Source organism: Schistocerca serialis, chromosome 7 (genome assembly GCF_023864345.2).
Source record: "Schistocerca serialis cubense isolate TAMUIC-IGC-003099 chromosome 7, iqSchSeri2.2, whole genome shotgun sequence".
NCBI classification, from domain to species: Eukaryota; Metazoa; Arthropoda; class Insecta; order Orthoptera; family Acrididae; genus Schistocerca; species Schistocerca serialis.
This window is the reverse complement of record NC_064644.1, coordinates 135,364,534-135,389,360: the sequence shown is the minus strand read 5'-3', so window position 1 is coordinate 135,389,360 and position 24,827 is coordinate 135,364,534. Positions and strand designations below refer to the sequence as shown.

The 24,827-nt window shown below is 38.7% G+C and overlaps 2 protein-coding genes across 2 annotated transcripts in view; one reads left to right on the top strand and one right to left on the bottom strand.

Moving 5' to 3' along the window:
• LOC126412579 (calcium/calmodulin-dependent protein kinase type IV-like) overlaps positions 1-24,827 on the top strand; it is a 586,558-nt gene that overhangs the window by 520,486 nt on the left and 41,245 nt on the right. Inside the window, exons 6-7 of the mRNA XM_050082230.1 lie at positions 11,162-11,315; positions 22,035-22,110. Coding sequence (XP_049938187.1) covers positions 11,162-11,315; positions 22,035-22,110 — 230 coding nt within the window. The remainder of the gene's footprint in view (positions 1-11,161; positions 11,316-22,034; positions 22,111-24,827) is intronic.
• The window catches only part of LOC126412580 (uncharacterized), a 29,760-nt gene continuing 16,236 nt past the window's right edge, over positions 11,304-24,827 (bottom strand). The window contains exon 3 of the mRNA XM_050082231.1: positions 11,304-11,592. Coding sequence (XP_049938188.1) covers positions 11,474-11,592 — 119 coding nt within the window. The 3' untranslated portion in view covers positions 11,304-11,473. The remainder of the gene's footprint in view (positions 11,593-24,827) is intronic.

Below are 24,827 nucleotides of genomic sequence, written 5' to 3'. Positions count from 1 at the left end.
ATGGGTTTTAGCAGAAGGCGCTCATAGATCTTGCTGAGAGTTGGCAAGAGGCTAATCTGCCTGTAGTGCAGCTACATTTTGACATGCAGGTTGCTGTCCTTTTATCAGCTGTCATTGTCTGTGCACCAACATGTACACAATTTTCTATATACACTGTCAGAAAGAGGTTAGCACACACTTTTAGAAACATTCAGTTCACTCAAAATTTATTGTTGCAACAGTGCATATGGACTAAATGAAATGACTACATTTACAGGTCAATAGCACAAGAGATTATGAGGTACCAGGTATCGACCCATGCTGAAACTCCCATATTCGTACGTAATGTAGCCTCCTTAGGCGTCAAGGTAGGCATCGACTCTGGCATCCAGTTGGTTGAACAGATCGCGAATATTGTCCTGGGATGAGTTACACTATGCCTGCTTAACCCATTCACGTAGTTCTGTAAGAATTGTTGGTTGGCGAGTTGCATGAGTCACTTTCCATCCATCATATCCCACAGGTGCTTGGTTGGAGACAATTCCAGAGACTGCACTGGCCATGGAAGTCACTGCACATCCTGCAGAGCATGTTGAGTTTCACGATCAGTGTGGGAGCGAGCATTATCCTGTTAGAACAACACGTCACCTTCCTGACACATCACCTTCCTGTTCCAAGAATAGCAAAAGAACAGGTCTAACAACATTCTGCACATACCGAGTGTCTGCTAGTGTCACCTTCAGAAATACAAAGGTGAACGACAGTTGTAGCTTATCATACCCCAGACCATAAGGCCTGGAGTGGAGCAAGTACGTCTCAAATAAATTCACTCTATGAGACAGTGTCCAACAAGTCTACATCATATGCACAAATGACCGTAGTTGCATGCAGGCAGAATCTGCTTTTCATTGTTGAAGACCACAACATGCCGTACCATCATCCAAGTGATCCTCTGGCTGCAACAGTCAAGCTTTTTGAAATGCCTTTTCAAAGTTCAATTTAAACAACGTGGAGAAATTAGAGAATTTCATATTCACATTGGTTTCCTTTTACACTTCATCCCAGCTTCTGTTTTGCTAGTTCTTTGGAGAACTCTTTTATTTTGATTTCTGATAGGTGTCGTTTGTAGGCTTGTAGTTTAGGGAAATATTCGATGCCTGATTTTACTGTTGTTATTTGACAGAGATGGTCTGATAGTCCGAGATCTTTTATATCACATTCCCTGTCCATATTTGTAGCCACATGGTCAGTTACTGATGCAGTAATTGCATAACCCTTGTTGCACTACTGACAGATAGGAACATGACAAAACTTTGAAGGATATTTATGAGTGTGTTTCTGGATTCATTTATGATATTAGTGTTGATGCTGATGTCCTCACACAGAATTATGTTGAACTTTGTACTTGAGACTTTATCTAGAACTTCTGTTAATTTATTGAAAAAGTGTCCACACTACCACTGGGAGATCTATACACACACACAGAATGATTAATTTCTTGGTGATATCAAGCCCTGTTAATTCAATAGCTGATATTTCAAAGTGTTTGTTGTCCCTTACTGTACTGAGGTCATCTCTGATTTGAACTGTGTTCCTTTTCTGTTGTAAATGCATGATCCTGCACCCCTTGAAGCAGTTCTGCAGTAAGAGTTTGCCCTTTCATACAATGATAATACTACATGTTGGATTTCTGTGTCTCTATACCAGTGCCCTGTAACACAAACTACTGTGCAGTTCAAAGATTGGAGCTCAACTCCTGATAGTTGTACTTTATTTTTTTATTAATTTTATGTTTTGATAGAGGATTGTTTCGTTTATGAAATTCCCCATGTTACTCTTTCCAATGGTTTGTTTTTCTTTGTGACATCAGGTATGTGTGATATTTGGAGTGTTAAAATCTGTCTTGTGAGTGATTGTTTCAGTATTTTTTAAACTGATGGAGATATTCTTTAGGCAGGGGAACCTGTTGTCTAGATTTATCCTAAAAAAGACTTACTTTTCCTACCCATTACAACAGATATTTGACCATGTGTGGCCCAAGATCCACCCCCTATACTTTCATGAATCAGCTGTACCAATCTTCCCTTCCCAGTCCTGTTTAAGTGTAGGCCATGCCTAGTGAAACTCCATCTGTTGATAGTCCCGACAGGCACCAGAGAAACATGAGCAAACTTGGCTGCCCTGAGAGCCATCTCTAACACCACATTGATTCACCTCACAGCTCCAACAAGGTGTGGTTGATCATGATGCCAGAACAGCTCAACAAAGTGTACATTGGTGTCATGAGTCAGGGAAGCTATCTTGTCCAGGTCATCACCTATGCCACATGCCCCATTGCTATCAAACTGTTTCCCACCCCACCCACTATCACTACGTGGTCCTCTTTTGTAAAGTCCTTACATAAAGACCCTAAGTCCTCTATCACATGACTTAGCCCTGCATTTGGCTTGGAAGATATTGGTGGCCTGGTACAATGCCCCTAAACTTTCCTGTAACTAAGGGCCTACACCTCGCCCATGGCTACTACTGCTAGCAGCACTTTCTTCTTCTCAACACTTTGTACATTCCTAGGCTTCTTGGCCTCAGTTGAAGCGTACTGCACATTTCCTGTTCCTTTTTCTATCTGAGGCTCTTCTCCACGTAACTCTGGCAATGGTTTATGATAAAACTGTCAGATTGCATTCTTTCTTCCTATCCTCCTACCAGCTTCCATTTCCCAACACCCCCCTCCCCCTAACTCCATTGATCCTTATCAGTTCCTTCCTTGCTTCCTCCAACTATGCCTGAAGGGTACAGATTTTTCCTTTCTTGTTCCCCAATCAGAATGTTCCTACTGCATACTATGCAGTTCCAGGAGAGAACCTCTTCTGTTCTCCCAACAGTCTATCCACTGCCTCCCCCCCCCCCCCCCCCCAGTGAAAATATTTCCTTCAAGATTGACAAAAAATCCTTCTACTCACTACCCTGTAACCGCTCCCACATTTCTCACTCATGGTCAGTTTCGAAGGAATAATTAAATTTAAAGAATGTTTTAAATTTGTCAAGGACACTAGTAAGTAAACAAAGAACGACACAAAGGTCTTACATGCAGTTGTTGTTGTTTTTGTACTGATTTAGAGATACAATGACAGAAGAAAGAATTAGTAATTACTTTGCTTTTAGAGAATTTACGTTATCAAGCGTGTTTGGTCAAGTTTTTAAACATTTATAGCTCGGAAAATTTAGGCCTAGATCGCGTATATCTAACTAGTAAACATACGAAATGTGTTCATTAAATACGATTTGGAAACGTTTAATTACACTTTCATTGCGACAATAGACACTGATGAAACTAGTAGCTGTCTTTTGTAACGAATTTTGCACTATCAAGAAAACCTGAATAGATTTTTTTGTGTTTATGTCACGCAAAATTTTGGGTTATGTTGCGATTATCAGGCCTTCAGATAACACGAAGTTTTTTCAAGAAGCTGTGCTGGGACGCTAATATTCAGTTGTGTGACAAGAACGGACACTACAGCAAGTAGACGATACAAAGAAAATTTAAATTTGACATTACTTCCTATTAAATAAATTCTTTTAGTGGATGAAGAAAACACCTGTGATCTCACTCGGCACTCGGCGGCCATCTTGCCTAGTCTGTGCCACACAATGTTCATTGCACAACCATTGTACCACCAAGAGCTCAGTGAAGGATTCCAACAGCTTAGTTACAGAGGTCTTGTTGTGTTCATCAGTCCCAGATCAGGAGGCCAAACGAGCTGATTTTCTTGAGGAAGCCCATTTCTCCTGAAGAGCCGAAACCAAAGAAGGTAATGATGTTGGATATTGGGGCCTGAAGCGATGTCGATTTTTTTACTCATCCCAGTGATGAGTCTACAGTTCGGGGCTCTGGGCGGGCCAGTCCATTTCAGAAATGTTACTGTCCACAAACCATTGGCTCACAGACGCTGCTTTATGACAGAGTGCATTATCATGCTGGAACAAACAATCATAGTTTCTAAACTGTTAATCTATTGCATGCAGTACATAGTGCTGGAAATTATGTCCATATCCACCTGCATTTAGCATTTTTTAAGCACTATATCCTAAAAATGTATAAAACTCCTATGCAATACACCATATCCCCCATACTTCATTGTTGGCACTATGTATGATGGTAGGTAATGTTCTCCAGGTGTTCCCCAATCCCCAACTCTTCCACCAGATTGCCACAAGATATAAGCGTGATTTATCACTCCAAATCATCCATTTCCAGTCACCCACTGTCCAGTGGCATTACTCTTTACACTGCACTGAGTATAGTTTAGCACTGGTTGCAAAAATGTTTGACTGGTGAGGATCTGTTTGACTATTGTATCCCAACATTTTTAGCTTCTTATACGCAGTCATTGTGTTCGCTGAAGGCAGCACTTTGGAAATGACTAGTAATTCCTTCCCCCAATTTCATACAATTTTTTACTGTTACCCTTCTCAGGACTAGGGGAACCTGGCGTAAAATGAAATACTAGGATAAAATGAGACACCACTTGTTTCTCGAATATCATGATACTCAGCTGTAAATCTAGTGTAGTGCGCAATTCATAAGTTGATAGTAGTGGTACTGTGTTAATAGTGTATGCCTCTTGTGTTTATTTTCCGCACTAGAGCTCAAAGTTGTAATCAACAGGTGCTGATCTAATATCGGTAAGTCACATAATGCTCTAAATACGTACTTTATTATATTGTTATCAAAAATGTAAGTTAAGGTCATGGAACCATATTCTTTTCTTTGTTTGTTGACTACAAAGTTTTGTTGATAGACATAAGCTGGTCATGCGCCTGTTGTTCCGAGTACAAAATGGCTGTCCAGGGTAAAATGATACACCAGTTACTTGGGTATAATGAAACAGTGGGTCATTTTACCCATATATAATGTGCCGTTTTACCCTGGAAAATAAATCGTATATTTTGAATCTTTATTGTTGTGTTTACATATTAAAATTAATTATAATACTAAAAACAACAAAACAGTATTAATAAGATAATGAAATTATATATCGTAAATGTTTTATATACAGAAATATTTGTAGGCTGAGGCTATAACTGCTGGTTGATAGTAATTGATGCAATATAATAATATCATATGCCTAACTTAAAGTACGCTGTCTATGTAGGATCATAAAATAATAGGTGCGTAACACTCAGCTTCTTTTCAGCACAAATGGTTGGGACCTACAAGAAAGAGACAGATAGTCAGTCATGGAGCGAAGACTCAATGAAACAAGCTATTCAAGCTATTGAAAGAAAAGATATGAAATGGCTAAAAGCTTCAAAGACAAAAAAAAAAAAAAAAAAAAAGACTCTGAGCACTGTGGGACTTAACATCTGAGGTCATCAGTCTCCTAGAACTTAGAACTACTTAAACCTAACCAACCTAAGGACAACACACACATTCATGCCCGAGGCAGGATTCGAACCTGCTGAAGCGCCAGACTGAAGCGCCTAGAACCGCTTGGCCACACAGGCCGGCGCTTCAAAGACATTTGGCGTTCCAAAAGCTATGTTACGTCGAAGAGTTATGGAAAAAAACAAACGTATCACTGGAGCAGACAAAGGCTTGGGACGATTCATCCCTACATTTTCTAAGAGACTTGAAACATTGCTGGTCGATCACATAAAAGATTTAGAATCCCGAATGTTTGGTCTTACATGTAACGCTATACGAAAATTAGCTTTTCAGTTAGCAGAGCAAAATAGAATATCTCACAGATTCAGCAAAAAAGATGAAATGGCAGGCTGGGATTGGCTTAGGGGATTTCGAAAGAGAAATCCAGACATTGCTCTCAGAAAACGAGAGCCCACTTCAGCAGCTAGAGCCCAGTCTTTTAACAAACCGCAATTAGAAAAGTTTTTTAACATTCTTGAACAAACATCACAGAAAAATAATATTGAGCCCGCTAGGGAATGGAATGTTGACGAATCAACACTTTCAACAGTGCAGAAACCTCAAAAAGTGTTTGCAGCAACAGGTAAAAAACAAGTTGGGACAATCACCAGTGCAGAGAGAGGACAGCATGTTACTGTTGTATGCTGCATGAGTTCATCAGGAAACTTTATCTCGCCAACTCTACTTTTTCCAAGGAAAAGATGGAATCACGAGCTTTTAGATGGCGCACTTACAGGATCACTAGGGCTGCCTAGTGGGTCTGGCTGGATGACAGGAGATTCATTTCTCATTTGGCTTAAACGTTTTCAAAAGTATGCAAATGGAAGCAAAGTTAACAAAGTTTTATTACTATTAGATGGACATAGTACGCATAAAGGCTTAGAAGTAATCACTTGCGCGAGAGAAAACGGCGTAATTATGATTTCTTTTCCTCCTCATTGCACACACAAGCTGCAACCTCTAGAAGTATGTTTCTATGGTCCTCTGAAGACTTACTATGATCTGTCCGCCACAGTGTGGTTAAAAAATGATCCAGGAAGAGTCATAACTCAATTTCAGGTAGCTGAAATATTTTGTGAGGCGTATGGGAATGCTGCTACCATTAGTAATGCCTTTAGTGGTTTCATGAAAACCGGAATTTGGCCGTTCAGCCCACAAATATTTCCGGCGCACGAATTTTTGCCTTCTTTAGTAACAAACATTGATGAAAAGCGCGAAGAGATTGGCAATGGAGGAGTTACAGTGGAGAATATAGTTGAGCCAACACATTGAGAAGAACAACGTATCCAGAATGACTCGACTTCAAAAGCAGACGTTACACTTCCATATGGTTCTAATGAAAATAGTGTGAATAGTCCAGATACCCCTCTACCAGATCTAAGGGAAACATACTGTTCCAAGACCCAACATATCCGAGTTTCACCACAGGATATATTACCAGTCCCATCAGCTTCTGGATCTTATGTTCGAAGCAAAAGAAAATGGGATGTTTCCCAAATTTTACCAGTAGTCCATATCTATTAAATTTACAAGCAAAGTTTGCGGGAAAGCGAGCATGCCGGCCAGTGTGGCCGAGCGGTTCTAGGTGCTACAGTCTGGAACCGTGCGACCGCTACGGTTGCAGGTTCGAATCCTGCCTCGGGCATGGATGTGTGTGATGTCCTTAGGTTAGTTAGGTTTAAGTAGTTCTAAGTTCTAGGGGACTGATGACCTCAGATGTTAAGTCCCATAGTGCTCAGAGCCATTTTTGAAAGCGAGCATTAGAAGAGAGAAAAGCGGGAAGATGTGCAAAAAGACAGCTGATATTCAGGGATGAAAGTGAAGACAAAGGAGATATTTTGGGCGGAGATGCTGACGAGGACGATGCTCCTTGTATTTACTGCAATGACCTATTTAGTCGTTCTAAGCCTAGGAAGACTTGGCTGCAGTGTGTAAAATGTGCCGTGTGCAGGTCTTCCTAGGACAGCTAAGAGATTTGTATGTGACATATGCAAAGACTGAATACTTTATGACATGATATTTTTACTAGGGTAAAATGACCTACACATGTTTCTTTTTACCCCCAGTAACTAGGGTAAAATGAAACACTGAAGTAATTTTGCAATGCTGATTTTGTGCAATACATATTTTCTTTTTTTAAATATATTGTGTACAAAAACATGTGTTTGTTAGTTATATTCATGTTTGCAACTTTGTACAAAAAAATATAAATAAATTTGGAGTACAGAGTCAGTTTTGCTTTGGGTGTCTTATTTTAGGCCAGGTTCCCCTATATGGTCCCAGTCGATCAGTGTATGAGGTCTCCCTGGTCTTGGTTTAGTTGTAGTTGTTCCTTTGTATCTTTGCTTCACAGTCTCATCACCAACAGTCAACTTGGTCATCTTTAGCAGGGTTGAAATGTCCCTGTTGACGTTGTTACTCGGGTAACATCAGATGACTAGTACACATTCAAAGTCACTGAGAACTCTTTACTGATATATTCTGCTGTTATTGCTTCTCTACTGTCAACACAATATTCCCTGATTACTTTCCTATTGGTTATCCATCATGAGCTGACTGCTATTTAATTAAAGATAATTGCACCAAACGCATTTTGCTTTTATTTATAAAGCATCTTCCGTGGTTACTGTGCAAATTGGATGTATAAGTTTGTACATTCTTTGTTATTTTAGTTTAAAAACTTTTTATTTATTTATTTTTTATAAAGCTGGTGTGCAAGTTACTTTCAATGTTACCTTAAATATTCTACTTAATCCTTCCTTGCTAGCAGCGGTTGACATTGAAAGACTTCGATTCACATATGCACTTGGAAGTCTTTTCCATTCTACAGTATTTCTTGTGCTGAATTGTTTACACTTAACTTTTGTAAACTGTTTCTTACTCTGCACAGTAACAGTGTTCATTTCTGTTTGTTTCTTTTCATTCACACTGTGATTGTTGCCAACCTGTGAAACTACTTTGTGTCTGTGTGTTTGAGAGAGAGAGAGAGAGAGAGAGAGAGAGTGTGTGTTTGTGTGTTTGTGTGTGTGTGTGTGTGTGTGTGTGTGTGTGTGTGTGTGTGTGTGTGTGAGAGAGAGAGAGAGAGAGAGAGAGAGAGAGAGAGAGAGAGAGAGACTTAGTGTAAATTAGTGAAATTATCTTGTAAGTTATGGTACGTTATGTAGAGATGTGGGAGGAGATGAGGGGGAGATTTTTTGTTTGTTGTTGGGGGACTGGATAGTGACCGTATGACAGAATCTGGAAGGAGATGGTAGTGGTAAATGGAGCTTGTGGCTGTATGTGCATATTTAACGTTCTATTAAGTGATCAGTCAGTTTAAGGAGTGTGTGGTTTGCCAGGTTGGTGTGATCAGTTGCGAGTTGTTTCTTTTCTTTTGTGGTTTTCTGAATGTGGTAGTTTTCTTGTAAGGTGAGGAGGTGCTTTTTGTTGTTATTTATCCTAATGGTTTCCACTTTCATGTCTCATTACCACCAGAGCCATAGACATGGAAATTGTTAGGACAAATAACAACAAAAACTACCACATTCAAAAAACCACAACAGAAAAGAAACAACTCATAAAACATAATATAAACTTGGCAATTCACAAACTCTTTAAACTGATTGATCCATCTTAATATAACATTAAATAGACACATATAACCACAGTCTCCATTTACCACTACCATCTCCTTCCAGATTCTGTCCTACAATCACCATCGAGCCTCACCCCCTCTCCCACCAAAAAAGAAAGTAGGTTAAAGGGGTGGGTTGGCAATACTTACAACTTGAATGAAAACAAACAAACAGACATAAACACTGTTACTGTGCAGTGAGAAATGGTATACTAAAGTGAAGTGTAAATAATGCAGCACAAGAAATACTGCAGAATGGGAACAACTGCCAAGCACATATGTAAATCAAAGTCTTTTGACATCAACCACTGCTAGCAATGAGGAAGGAAGTAGAACATGTAAGGAAGCACTATGAGTAACTTGCACACCAACTGAACAAACAAGACACTGTTTTTAACCTAAAACAACCAAAAATGTACAAATGTATGTATCCATTTTGCAGAATAACCACGGAAAATGTGTCTGGTGTAGTTCTCTTTAATTAAATTTCTGTCAGCTCAAGACAGATAACCAGTAGTAACTGATTTTAACAGCTGCTGCTGAAGATGGCGAAACAAACATATTTCCTGGTTCATTTTCTACTGGGGGAACCACTCTCGTGACATTTAGTGGTCCATTATGCATTATTTAGTCCTGAAAATCAGTGCTGATGTCCAGGACTAAATCTGAACCTCTCTACAATGTCTCATGGCATGAGGGCAATTGACACCTTTGAGGTGATCAGTCTTCTAGATGGAGACAAGCTATGCAGCCTCTTGGTGGTATGTAACAGGAGTAGTCTGTGTGCCAGCATAATTTTCCACTCTCTCACTTGCATATCTGGTGGCAAAAAACTTCATACCACCACCTCTCCTCCTCATGCCAACTAAATGTTGGTGATGAAACTTTCTTCCACCATCAGGATTCAAGAAAGATACCTTTTCAGTTGAGCACCACAGCACAAGCATATGTTAGTGACCTCAGTTATGGAGGAGGCTGGCAGCTTAAAAGTTAATAACTTTTCATCTCAAGCATGAGATTTTTAAAATTCCTCAGTGAAGTTGTGTATAAATAATTTAGTTTTGAAATATATCCACAGTTGTCTGAAGATTACATTTAAACTGTCTAATTTAACATATGTGACAAATCAAAAACATTCATAGAGCCTTGATGATATTATTGAATGTCACAGACATGTATGGCACAGCCTACATGAAAATGTACTGTATTAAATATAAACTACATCTGAAGGTAAACTAAGAAAATTATCTGACAAACTGATGACATGTTACATACTAACACATCATTCTGACAAGTAGTCTGAGTCACCAAATAAAATTCAGCGAAGGTATTCCTTTTAAATCTGTGCATACTTCAATATAGTCTGTGTATCTGCTGCTGATGTACTTACAACCACAAAAGGAAATCTGTTTTCACTGATAATATTTAATTTGGCATGAAAATGGATGGAGATTGTTCATTGGTTCATAGACAGTACGGTACCATCAAAACAGAAAGTTATTGTTTTCATGTGAACAACATTTGTGTAAATAACGTATTAAGCTTCACATAGGGAGGAGATAGCAGCAGGAATAAAGTTAAACAATAAGAAATTTTAAGAATATACAGAGATACTTCAGAGGCTACAGAGGTATGATGCAAGCCAATTTTGCTGCTCAGAAATGCCATTTATTTTAATGTATCACGTCCACAGCATCATAACTCTTTTCTATTCTCACACAAGTAATTTAATCAAAAACTTCATAATCTACCTTTAAACACATATATAAACGTTACCTAGGAATGGAATTTGTTTACTCTTCAGATTCATTAACATATCCACAAAAGTTTACAAATGGCTCTAAATTTTAATATTCCTGATGAAACATTACATTCTATTTCTACCCCAGTGTTAGTACAGCTACAAGCTACAGACACATATTTTAAGAAATATGTCATAAAATCATTTTAATACCATTATTGTTGTAATGCATTTCATAATACATCCTAATAATTTTCAAGAATGTTGTAAAGCATAAACCTTTGAATAATCTATACACACATTCTGAATTTTTTACTTTCTTTTAATAATTTGCATATAAGACAGGATTACTATTGGTTTCTTGCTTTCAGATCCCTTACGTTATATTGCATTGTATTGACAGTACCTGCATGATTCTGGTGTGGTTCATGGTGATCTGAAGCCGGAACATCTACTTTTTGAATCTGAAGATGAAAACTCTTGCCTCAAGATGACTGACCATGGCCTAAACCATCTGCTTCAAAAGAGGCATCCTGGGTTTCCAAGGAGCTATTCTGGTTAGTTCTACTGCAGAATATTGTTTTACACATACTTATTAAACACTTTGATTATATAATGGGGTAGTGTATTCGAAGCCCTAAGTACATAACTTATGTATCATGCAGGCTTTAGTATAAAACCTCTTGTTCTATATCTTATCTAAATGCAAAACTTTCTACTTCCAATTACTGCTCTCTCCTTGTCCTGCACGATCATTATGCAGCTTACAAACCACTAAACTCAGTGATGTAGCATCCAGTTTAAAATATTTTCTTATTTTGCCCTTCTCTTCAACTGAAAAAAAGATTAACTCAACATAAACTGTTGAATTAAAAGGATAAGATATCATTACATTATTCAATACATTTCTAGATAAAAGTTTGTTAACGTCTACATGTGACTTCAACTACAATCTGATAAAAAATTACAGTAATAAGTCAAGTACAAAACCATTAGTCATTAGAGAAATCGTATCTATGGAAAACAAAATAAACTAGAAAAAGTAAAGTGCTTATTATAGTTAAACACAAAAAAGTTCCTTTATTATCTAGGATAGTCATAAAAATTTATAAGTTTACTTGTATTGCAGTATTCAGATAACAAATAACATGGCTATTACTCTTGTTCCCCCCCTCCCATGAACCATGGACCTTGCAGTTGGTGGGGAGGTTTGCGTGCCTCAGGAATACATATGGCCGTACCATAGGTGCAACCACAATGGAGGGGTATCTGCTGAGAGGCCAGACAAACGTGTGGTTCCTGAAGAGGGGCAGCAGCCTTTTCAGTAGTTGCAGGGGCAACAGTCTGGGTGATTGACTGATCTGGCCTTGTAACCCTGTGCTGGTACTGCGAACGGCTGAAAGCAAGCGGAAACTACAGCCATAATTTTTCCCGAGGGCATGCAGCTTTACTGTATGGTTAAATGATGATGGCATCCTCTTGGGTAAAATATTCCGGAGGTAAAATAGTCCCTCATTCGGATCTCTGGGAGGGGACAACTCAAGAGGACGTCATTATCAGGAGAAAGAAAACTGGCATTCTGCGGATCAGAGCATGGAATGTCAGATCCCTTAATCGGGCAGGTAGGTTAGAAATCTTAAAAAGGGAAAGGGATAGGTTAAAGTTAGATATAGTGGGAATTAGTGAAGTTCAGTGGCAGGAGGAACAAGACTTTTGGTCAAGTGAATACAGGGTTATAAATACAAAATCAAATAGGGGTAATGCAGGAGTAGGATTAATAATGAATAAAAAAACAGGAGTGCGGGTAAGCTACTGCAAACAGCATAGTGAATGCATTATTGTGGCCAAGATAGACACGAATCCCACACCTATTACAATAGTACGTGTTTATATGCCAACTAGCTCTGCAGATGATGAAGAAACTGATGAAATGTATGATGAGATAAAAGAAATTATTCAGATAGTGAAGGGAGACGAAAATTTAATAGTCATGGGTGACTGGAATTCGAGAGTAGGAAAACGGAGAGAAGGAAACATAGCAGGTGAATATGGATTGGGGCTAAGAAATGAAAGAGGAAGCCGTCTGGCAGAATTTTGCGCAAAGCATAACTTAATCATAGCTAACACTTGGTTCAAGAATCATAAAAGAAGGTTGTACACGTGGAGGAATCCTGGAAATACTAGAAGGTATAAGATAGATTACATAACGGTAAGACAGACATTTAGGAACCAGGTATTAAATTGTAAGACATTTCCAGGGGCAGATGTGGACTGTGACCACGATCTATTGGTCATGAGCTGTAGATTAAAACTGAAAAAACTGCAAAAAGGTGGGAATTTAAGGAGATGGGATCTGGACAAACTGATTAAACCAGAGGTTGCACAGAATTTCAGGGAGAGCATACGGGAACATTTGTCACAAATGGGGGAAAGAAATACAGTAGAAAAAGAATGGGTATCCCTGAGGGCTGAAGTAGTTAAGGCAGCAGAGGATCAAGTAGGTAAAAAGACGAGGGGTAGTAGAAATTGTTGGGTAACAGAAGAATTACTGAATTTAATTGATGAAAGGAGAAAATATAAAAATGCAGTAAATGCAGCAGGGAAAAAGGAATACAAACGTCTCAAAAATGAGATCGACAGGAAGTGCAAAATGGCTAAGCAGGGATAGCTGGAGGACAAATGTAAGGATGTAGAGGCTTATCTCACTAGGGGTAAGATAGATACTGCCTATAGAAAAATTAAAGAGACCTTTGGAGAAAAGAGAACCACTTGTATGAATATCAAGAGCTCAGATGGAAACCCGGTTCTAAGCAAAGAGGGGAAAGCAGAAAGGTGAAAGGAGTATATAGAGGGTCTTTACAAGGGCAATGTACTTGAGGACAATATTATGGAAATGGAAGAGAATGTAGATGAAGATGAAATAGGAGATACAATACTGCGTGAAGAGTTTGACAGAGCAGTGAAAGACCTGAGTCAAAACACGGCCCTAGGAGTTGACAACGTTCCATTAGAACTACTGACAGCCTTGGGAGAGCCAGTCCTGACAAAACTCTACCATCTGGTGAGCAAGATGTATGAGACAGGCGAAATACCCTCAGACTTCAAGAAGAATATAATAATTCCAATCCCAAAGAAAGCAGGTGTTGACAGATGTGAAAATTACCGAACTATCAGTTTAATAAGCCACAGCTGCAAAATACTAACGAGAATTGTGTACGGATGAATGGAAAAACTAGTAGAAGCCAACCTTGGGGAAGATAAGTTTGGATTCCGTAGAAATACTGGAACACGTGAGGCAATACTGACCTTACGACTTATCTTAGAAGAGAGATTAAGGAAAGGCAAACCTATGTTTCTAGCATTTGTAGACTTAGAGAAAGATTTTGTCAATGTTGACTGGAATACTCTCTTTCAAATTCTGAAGGTGGCAGGGGTAAAATACAGGGAGCGAAAGGCTATTTACAATTTGTACAGAAACCAGATGGCAGTTATAAGAGTCGAGGGACATGAAAAGGAAGCAGCGGTTGGGAAGGGAGTGAGACAGGGTTGTAGCCTCTCCCCGATGTTATTCAATCTTTATATTGAGCAAGCAGTATAGGAAACAAAATAAAAATTTGGAGTAGGAATTAAAATCAATGGACAAGAAATAAAAACTTTGAGGTTCACCGATGACATTGTAATTCTGTCAGAGACAGCAAAGGATTTGGAAGAGCAGTTGAATGGAATGGACAGTGTCTTGAAAGGAGGATTAAGATGAACATCAACAAAAGCAAAACGAGGAGAATGGAATGGAGTCGAATTAAGTCGGGTGATGCTGAGGGAGTTAGATTAGGAAATGAGACACTTAAAGTAGTAAATGAGTTTTGCTATTTGGGGAGCAAAATAACTGATGATGGTCGAAGTAGAGAGAATATAAAATGTAGACTGGCAATGGCTAGAAAAGCGTTTCTGAAGAAAAGAAATTTGTTAACATCGAGTATAGGTTTAAGTGTCAGGAAGTCATTTCTGAAAGTATTTGTATGGAGTGTAGCCATGTATGGAAGTGAAACATGGATGATAAATAGTTTGGATAAGAAGAGAATTGAAGCTTTTGAAATGTGGTGCTACAGAAGAATGCTGAAGATTAGATGGGTGGATCACATAACTAGTGAGGAGGTATTGAAGAGAATTGGGGAGAAGTGGAGTTTGTGGCACAACTTGACAAGAAGAAGGGATCGGTTAGTAGGACATGTTCTGAGGCATCAAGGGATCACAAATTTAGCATTGGAGGGCAGTGTGGAGGGTAAAAATCATAGAGGGAGACCAAGAGATGAATACACTAAGCAGATCCAGAAGGACGTGTGTTGCAGTAAGTACTGGGAGAGGAAGAAGCTTGCGCAGGATAGAGTAGCATGGAGTGCTGCATCAAACCAGTCTCAGGACTGAAGATCACAACAACAACAACAACATTACTCTTGTTGAGGTCATAGATTATAACCCATGGGAGGGACATGTCTAGAGACAAACTACACTGATCACATATAAACTTAGATTGTATACTTTGGAATCAAGAACAAATGATCAGAAATGAATATTTAGCATTTTATAAATAAAAACAACTTACATCTGGCAGTATCAACTTAAGCCTCTAGTACCTTTTCAGTCCCAATGCACGTATTACAATAGCTCATAAATTTTTTCTACTCTCTGTCAAAATATCCCTGTTGTTTATCGTATACTGAGAGACAGAGCTAGGACTCAACCACTCATTTACCTTCAGTTTCTATTTGGGTTTCACATACCACTGACTTTGTTGTAACCCAGTTGAAATAAATCCACAGGAGTGAGATCCATCCATGACATAGCCTCCATTTTCCAACCAGTTATGAGAATGTAATGTAATTGGATAGATAAAAAATCCACTCACCAAGTAGCAGCTGGAGAACTCACATGTAAAGTTATTTAAATTTGCAAGCTTTCAGAGACACTGGCTCCTTCTTCTGGTAGAAGGGCTGAAGGGGAAGGGACCCCTCTACCTTCCCTTCAACTTTTCTGCCAGAAGAAGAAGCCACAGGCTCCAAAAACTTACAAATTTTTATGCTTTCAACATGTGTTATGCTGCCACTTGGTGAGTGGATTTTTTTATCTACACAATTACATTTATTCTTAAAAACTAATTATATTTGGTGATGTACTTGAACCAATTATGAAGTTATCTGCCATTTATGATCTCACAGGCGATAATATTGAAATGACGTGCTGCAACATGAGATCAGATCTCACAAAAGTAAGAGGAATAGTCTCAACAGCTGCCACAGAAAATATTGAATGAACACTAGGTACTGTTTACTATAACATTAGGATCACAGCAAATAATGTCCTATTAGATGATCTTATAAAACTACAGCCCATGATTTGATAAAGATTCAGTGCTGATGAACTGAGATGAATGTAGGGAACAGATTTTCATTGCTCCAGACATAGCTTTTGTGGTAGTTTAGTTACAGTTGAAAGAAGCCTGTGAAAAATTTGTACTGTTGGAAGTTCACTCCTGGAGTACTGTGGTGGATAATGTATTGACAGAACTAAATTTAGTATTCAAAATCATTTGGCCTCATTGCCTGTATACGATGTTCATGACATGGGTGCAATTGCTGCTCCACCAGTACTTTGCTAGCTGTTTTCTTTGAAACATAAATTTCAAATGGAACAGCAACAAAGTTCAGGACACTGTGACTGCAGTGGAGCTGTGTACCTATTCATAAACACTGAAGAAGCAGTGCTTTGTTAGTTTGGTTTTGAGGAGGAGACAGTATGCAGTAGCTGTTAATGAAATATTCATGAAGAGAATTGAGAACCAAATCATAAACAAAGTATGGGCCAAATAGTCATAAACTTGAGAGTCCAAGAGCAAGTTCATAGTGTAAACAAGGGGGGGGGGGGGGGCAAGTCATACACAGTTATCTGAATGTTACTTCATGCACAAACACTGCTGTGAACATCTAAGTGCCACAGCTGCCTTATTGTGTTTGGTACATCACAGGCTCTGCCTGTTACAATCTTTTGGCATGCCACAAGCGAGAATATCTGAAAGCCACACAGTTGAGACATGTAGAATCTCTACTATATCATCCAAGATCATGTCTCAGAAGTAGAGTATTAAAACTGTGTATTGTTTTCTCAAGCTAACACTACCAATTTTGATGTAACTGGTATTTGCTTGTCATGGAATATCTACTTCTAAATCTATACACTGCAAATCACTGTGAAGGCAGAGGGTACATCCCACTGCACCAGTTACTACGGCTTCCACCAGTTCCACTCATGTATGAAGTGTGGGAAGAATGATTGTTTGAATATCCTTGTTCATGCAGTAATTATTCTAATCTTATCCTCATGATCCTTATGTGAGTGATACTCAGGGGATTATAGTACATTCCTAGAATCATCATTTAAAGCCAGTTATTGAAACTTTGCTAACAGACTTTCTTGGTGATAGTTTACATCTATCTTCAAGTGTCTTCCAGTTCAGTTCCTTCAGTTTCTTTAGGACACTCTCCCATGGATCAAACAAACCTGTGACCATTCATAATGCCCTTCTCTGTATATGTTCAAGATCCCCTGTTAGTCCTATTTGGTATGGGTCCCATACTCTTGAGCAATATTCCAGAACCAGTTGCACCAGTGGTTTGTAAGCAATCTCTTTGTAGACTTATTGCAGTTCCCCAGTATTCTACCAATAAACCAAAATTTATTTTACCCATGACTGAGCCTACATGATCATTCCATTTCACATCCCTACATAATATTACACCTAGGTATTTGTATGATTCCAGTTGTGACTCATTGATATTATAGTAGAAGGATACTATGTTTTTTCCATTCTGTGAAGTGCACAGTTTTACATTTCTGGACTTTTAAATCAAGTTGCTAATCTTTGCACCACTTTGAAATCTTATCAATATCTGATTTAATTTTATGCAGCTTCTTTCAGACAGTACTTCAACATAGATAACTGCATCAGCTGCAAACAGTCTGAGGCTGCTATTAACATTGTCTGCAAGGTCATTAATCTACAGCAACAACAGAAAGAGTCCCTAAATGGTTCCCTGGGGTATACCTGAAGTTACTTCTACATCTGATGATAGCTATTCAAGATAACATGCAGCATCCTCCCTACTAAGAAGCCCTCAGTCCAGTTACAAATTTCACTTGATATGCCCTATGACCATACATTTTACAATAAGCATAGTTTGGTACTGAGTCAAATGAATTTTGGAAATCAAGAGATACTGGATCTACCTGACTGCCTTGATCCAATGCTTTCAGTATATCATGTGAGAAAAGTGCAAGTTGGGTTTCACATGATAGATGTTTTCAGAATCCATGCCGACTGGCAATGAAGAGGTCATTCTGTCCAAGATATCTCATTATGTTTGAGCTCAGAATATGTACTAAAATTCTACAACAAATTGATGTCAAGGATATTGGACAGTAGTTTTGTGGAACAATTTCAATTACCTTTCTTGTAGGTGGGAGTGACCTGTGCTTTTTTCCAAGAATTGGGCATGGAGACTTGTTTAAGGGATCTAGACAGATTACAATTAGAAGAGGGGCTATCTCAGTGGAAAATTCAGTATAAATAAAAGGCACTGGAGCTTTGTTCAGTTTTAATGATTTCAGCTGTTTCTCAACACAACTGACACTAATACTTATTTCCTTCATCTTTTCAGTGGTATGAGGATTAAATTGGGGCAATTCTTCTGGGTTTTCCTTTGCAAATGAACATTTGAAAATGGAGTTAAGCATTTCAGGTTTTGCTTTGCTATGCTCAGTTTTAGTTCCTGTCTCATTTTCTAGGGACTGGTGCCACTGACAGCCTTTACATATCACTAGAACTTATTGAGGTTTTGCAAAAGATCATTTGACAATATTATGCTATGGTAGTCCATGAAGGCTTCATGCATTGCTCTTTTGAAAGCCAAATGTGTTCCATTCAGCATCCCTCTATCTATAGCCCCGTGTTTTGTTTTACACCTATTATGCAGTAGTCTCTGTTTCTTTAGAAGTTTCTTTGCAGTAACGGTATACCATGGTGTGTTTCCCATTATGAACTATTCTACTGGGGACATTTCTGTCCAGTGCATGATCTAGTACTGTTTTAAACTTGCCCCATTGTACCTCTACATGCACCTGCCCTTTGCTGAAAGTTTCAAGATTCGCATTGAGATACGATGGTACTGATTTTTTAACTATTTAATGAACATTTATGTCTTTATGCTTGTTTTAGTTGTCCTTTGTACTTTGGTAATCATTGTTGCCACAACCACATCATGGTCACTGATACCAGTTTTGATGTGGACATCCTCAAAAATGTCAGGTCTATTTGTTGCCATTAAATCCAATATATTTGCATCATGAGTGGAGTTCCAAACTATCTGTCCTATGTAGTTTTCAGATAAGGCATTTAGTAACATTCCACAGTATGTCTTATCAGGTCAATCACTAAGGAAATTGTAATTTTCCCAGTTAACTGTTGGATGATTAAAATCTCCACTGATGATTGCAGAACTTACGTACAAGTGAACTGAGGTTTTCTCTATAGTTTTGGTTGCATCAGGAGATGAGTTTGGTAGGCAATAAAAGGCTCGAACTATCATTTTATGTCCATGCTTGATATTGAGTCTTCTCCACACATTATCATATGCTGCTTCAATTTCTATCTTGGTGGATTTGAGTTTCTTGTCTACTGTGATGAATATACCAATTCCATTTCTATCATTTTGATATATACTTAAATGTTCCCCAAAAACCTCACTACTATCAATGTCAGATTTCAACCAGCTTTCTGTACCTAATATTATGTGAGCTTCACTGCTTTTCATGAGCAAACTCTTGCTCTTTGTTGCAAATGCTGTGGGAGTTAACTGTTAGGATTTTAGTACTCAGAACTGTGGGAGGCATTTCTGTTAGTGTTACTCTGGTACTTCTGGGCTTCCAATTCCAATTGTTATCTGGATTGGATGGAGTGTCACCTAATCTAAAAAAACTTTATGTGCACCCCTCCCATAGTCAGCTACCTAAGTAGCAGCCTCTGATGTGTAGTGCACACCTGGCACATTTAAAGGGACCATACAGAGCTCTATCCTATTGTGGAAGTCCAGCGAGTTGCAGCTTGTCTTATCACAGAATGTTCACAGCCTCGGGTTAAGTCTGTCCACTTCATTCAGAACCAAAGGGCAACAATGAGTTCCCAGGATAATGCTTAAAATTGTGAGCTTCATTGAAACTCCATGCAAAAGGCTGGTCTACATCTGCATCGATACTTTGCAAGCCACTGTTTGGTGCAAGGTGGAGGGTACCCTGTACCACTACTAGTCTTTTCCATTCTTGTTCCACTTGGAAATAGAGCAAGCGAAAAATGACTATCTATATGCCTCCATATGGGCTCCAATTTCTCGTATCTTTTCTTCATGGTCCTTATGTGCAAGCTATGTTGCCAACAGTAGAAGCATTCAGCAGTCAGCTTTGAATGCCGGTTCTCTAAATTTACTCAGTAATGTTTCTTGAAAAGAACATCACCTTCTCTCCAGGGATTCCCTTTTGAGTTCCAAAAGGTTCTCCATAACACTCATGTGTTATTCGAATGTACTGGTAACAAATCTTTTCAACCATCTCTGCCAGTCACTGAAATGACTCAAGTATGACTTTGGAGCCCATATTACAGGCATCATATGTTCAAACATACACCATAGTCTTCAGTTGGTTGCACCCTGTTCCCTCAATGGCTGCTGGAATAGCCTCTTCAACATGTTGAATGAGGCTCCAGGCATACACACTGAGTGCACCTAGTGTCCTTTCCAGTCCCTTGCTTCCATTTCCCAAAGGGGTACCACCATTTGCCATGTGTTTGAAATGCTGAAGATTAATAGACCCCTACACTTTTGTGTTGCCTCCTCTTCACACTAGAAAAAAAACAGGTTCCCTCAAAACAGGTGAAAGACAGCAACTCAAATTTGTTGATTAGAAGGACTGATACAACATCCTGAGTCCTTCGTGCTCCCAATCTACCATTGACATGCCACTCACAGTCAAGTGGACTATTAATTGCAGAGCCTGTACTTTCTGCAGAGGAGACAGGATCCGCAGGAGAGGACAGAACTTGGGGTACCTCTGATATCAGTGTCACAGGTATATGACTCTTGAATGCTCTTCCAATGCCTGATTCACAGCAGCTGCCAGTTGTCAGGGCAATTTCCAGCTTTTTATGAACATCAAGCAACTCATCCCATGTTCAAGCACAGCAGTCACAGTGGGGCTGCATTTTGGCTGGAGCAATGTATTACAAGGCAGTGAACAAATAACTTTAAATTAAGCCTGTTCATTATCTTCTTAATTGTTGAGCTAAAAGTTGCTAATTCCCTATAAGAATTGGAGCAGTTACATGAAACGAGATTTCTTCAGTAGCTTATAAACACAAGCTTTGCATATATTGCTCATTCAGGTCTTAATACTCCCTAGAATATTCACTGTCCTCCATTACTGCTTTATATCGAAATACTAAGCTTAGGATCCTCTACCATCCATATCATTTTATGCTAAAACTTTTGGACACCTTGTATATGTACAAATTATGTGCTGTTATTATGTTAAGAGAGACAAAGTGGCATCAGCTAGACTTTTTGGGTGCTAATCCTAATACTATATGCATTTACTTTCATTTACATCATCTCAGAATCATCTTGCTTTCAGACAGACATCCTTTCACTGTTTATTTACTATGTTTATCACTATTGTGATTTTAGTCATTTAGTAGACAACAACTCTATATTCATATTACATTTTAGAATGCCTTCAGTTGTAATTCCAGTAATCTTTTCATTTTCAACACTAACTGTGTATGAACAATTACAGTTCAGTCACTGTAATAGAAAATCCTGATTATGATACAAAACATGAAAATTAACCATTCACAGAGTAGAGAAAGAAATGAGCTGTGTACAGACTCATGACAAGACCATTAGATCTCAACTTTCAACCTTGCAGTTTTCTGCAGAGCATGGACACACACACACACACACACACACACACACACACACACACACACACACACACATATACAGAGAGAGAGAGAGAGAGAAATTTATGACTAATAGTGCAGTTACTATAGACTTTCACTCAATACTCTAAGGCAGTATAATTTTAAGACCGACATCGAGGGTTTCTTAAGTGCCGTTTAATGGTTTATATATGTACAGAGTATATATACAAAATAATAAAAATCTTGTATTTTTCAGCTCCAGAAGTGCTGCTGAATAAAGGATTTGGACCACCTTCTGACATCTGGAGCCTTGGTGTGATTATGTACATCATGTAGGTCATTTGCCTTTATATGCTTCAAGAACTAATTTACTGAGTATTTTGCACTTTTATTTGTCAATTCTGTTAGCATCTGTGTCTTTTTGGAATATGAATTTAGCTGCACTGTATGCTTTGTGTGATTTCCAGATCAACAAAGTCTATAATCAAGGCAAAGTTTAGTTGTTCAGCACTTTGCCTTGTAGTTCCCATGGTGAGAATATTCCCCTTTTCATTTGGCAAATAAGGTGCTTGAATTTATTTTGATAGTTGTAGGATGTTTAAAGACCAATCCCACAAAATTTTCTGCTTCTTGTTATGGCAGTGTGTTTTGCTTCAGACAGTAAGACATTATTTGCACCTGCCTCAAGTTGTTGTCAGAAGTTTTCCATTCACTGGCTGATTTTAAGTTTTGAAAGCTGACCTACTGTATTAATAATGCTTCAGGAGACTCCCTTCAGCTGTCACTTTATGGACAGTCTCTTTCTTCACACCTTCTCCAGTTGCTGTGGGACAGAACTTTTCGATTGTCTCCAGAGACCACACTTTAAAAATATTTTGAAAGAGTGTACCAGGCAAAAGTCCTAAAGAAAGAACTTGAGGTATATGAGGGAAACAGATATCCAAATACACTGCATGAGCTGTACAATACTAATCACATTGAAATCAATGACTGGATGGATAGAACACTCCGGGATGGGCTCACTCAACCATATCTGCCTCACTAGAGTGAAGAGTAGATCATGGTGGTGATGATGAGGAGGAGGATGACAATTTATGATGATTCGTTCCTTCTATATCTATTCTTGTACCTTACAAACAACTGTGAAGTACATGGAAAAGGGTGCCTCCCATTAGACCACTTATTAAAGCTTTTTTCCATGCCATTCAATTACAGAGCACAGGAAGAACAACTGCTTAAAAGCATCTGTGTGCACTTTAATTAGTCTAACATTGTGTTTATGATCCCTACAGGACTGATACATAGGAGTCTGGTCCCAAAAGTTATCAAAGTGTTGCCTTAACTAACTGTGTAGTAAAGATCCTGTAGCACATGGTAAACTGCACCTTGTTTACGCCCTTGAGACCATGGAACTTTTTTGGCATTCTCAGTTTAATGACAGGAGGTATTGATCCATTGTTGACAACTTGACATTGCTGCAGATGGCTATATCACAGTCTTTCCTGTGGAGACTGCACCTAGTGGGCATATTTTTTGATATAGACAAGTTTTATGAAATACTTGGATGCACAAATATTCTCATACAGCTCCATCAATGGGGCTTCTTTGCAAGATTGCCTGTACTCATACAGTTTTTCCTATCACAGTGGTTTTTTAGATGCCAAATTGTCGAAGCTCTGTCTGACAGATTTTATCAGGAGAATAGCGTGCCTCAACACAGTAGTTTAAGTGCACCTCTGTTCTCAGTTACTATTAATGGTATAACCTATATGGTATGGAACTCAGTGGGGTGTTCTTTATTTGTGGATGACTTTGCATTCTTTCTTTCCTCTATCAACCCAGTAACAGCAACTCACCAATTGCAACTTGAAGGTTGTAAGAATAGGTGACTTGGCTCATACTGATTTCATATTTTCTACAGTTTAGTGTGTTTGTGTGGAGTTTAACCATTCTTGTTGTCATTTCAATGTATCAGGCCTGCAAATGAAGGACACTAATTTAATTTTTTTTTAATCTGAGGTTTCTGGGCCTCATATTTCATTCAAAATTGTCGTCTTTAGTCGCAGGTCCTGGGGAGTAAACATGGCACATCTGCTCCAGTTTGTAAAGGTTTTGTATGGCCCTGGATGCACTTATGGAGGTATGCTTTATGGATCAGCAAGACCTAGTTACCTCAAGATTGTTGATGCTATCCTCCATGAGAATATTAGTCTGGCCACAGGTGCTTATAAGACCAGCCCTATATGCAGCCTCCATGATGAGGCTGAGGAGTTACCACTTGCCATCCAGTGACAGCTCCTTATGGTGAACAAGTCTTAAGATTTCTCTGCTGTTCCAGATTCACCAGCTCATCAAACTGTTTCTCAGCATTCCATGAAAGCAGTTTTCACAACTACTTCAAGAACAACATAGCCTTTTTGAATCTGTACAATGCATAGCATTGCAACACTTAATGTGGGTCAAATAAGAACCCTGACCTAGGAATGGAGCCGATTGTCACCTTGGTGACTAAAGATGCCAGAATAGTTTTAAACTTAGTAAGATACAGGACAGTTGGTACTCTTGCTTGTGTTTTTAATTCAAAGCTTAATAAAAGTTTATGTAAACACAACAACTATGTAGCTGTAGTGACAAATTGGTCAGTAGGGGAGACTCATGTGGCTATTTAGTCGTTTTCCTTGAATACATCATAAAGATTCATTTTCCAAATGAATTTACTATATACAAAGAGTATTCAGTAAGTAATGCACCACTTTTTTCTGAAAGCAGGTTGGTTTATTCAGGGTTCCAATACACAATATTATTTCCCATTCTTTTGGCTACAAAACCCTATTTTTCTACATAATTTCTGTTCAGTGCTCTGGCCTTTGCCACCTGACTGGGATAGCCTGTGGTGCATGGTATCACTCCGCTGGGCAGGGTTTGAGCCAATGTCTTGCTGCATCAATAAACTCCTCATTGTCAACAAACTGCTTCATATGGAGGGCATCCTTCACTGGGCCAAACATGTGGAAGTCAAAAGGTGCAAGATCTGGGCTGTAGGGCGGAT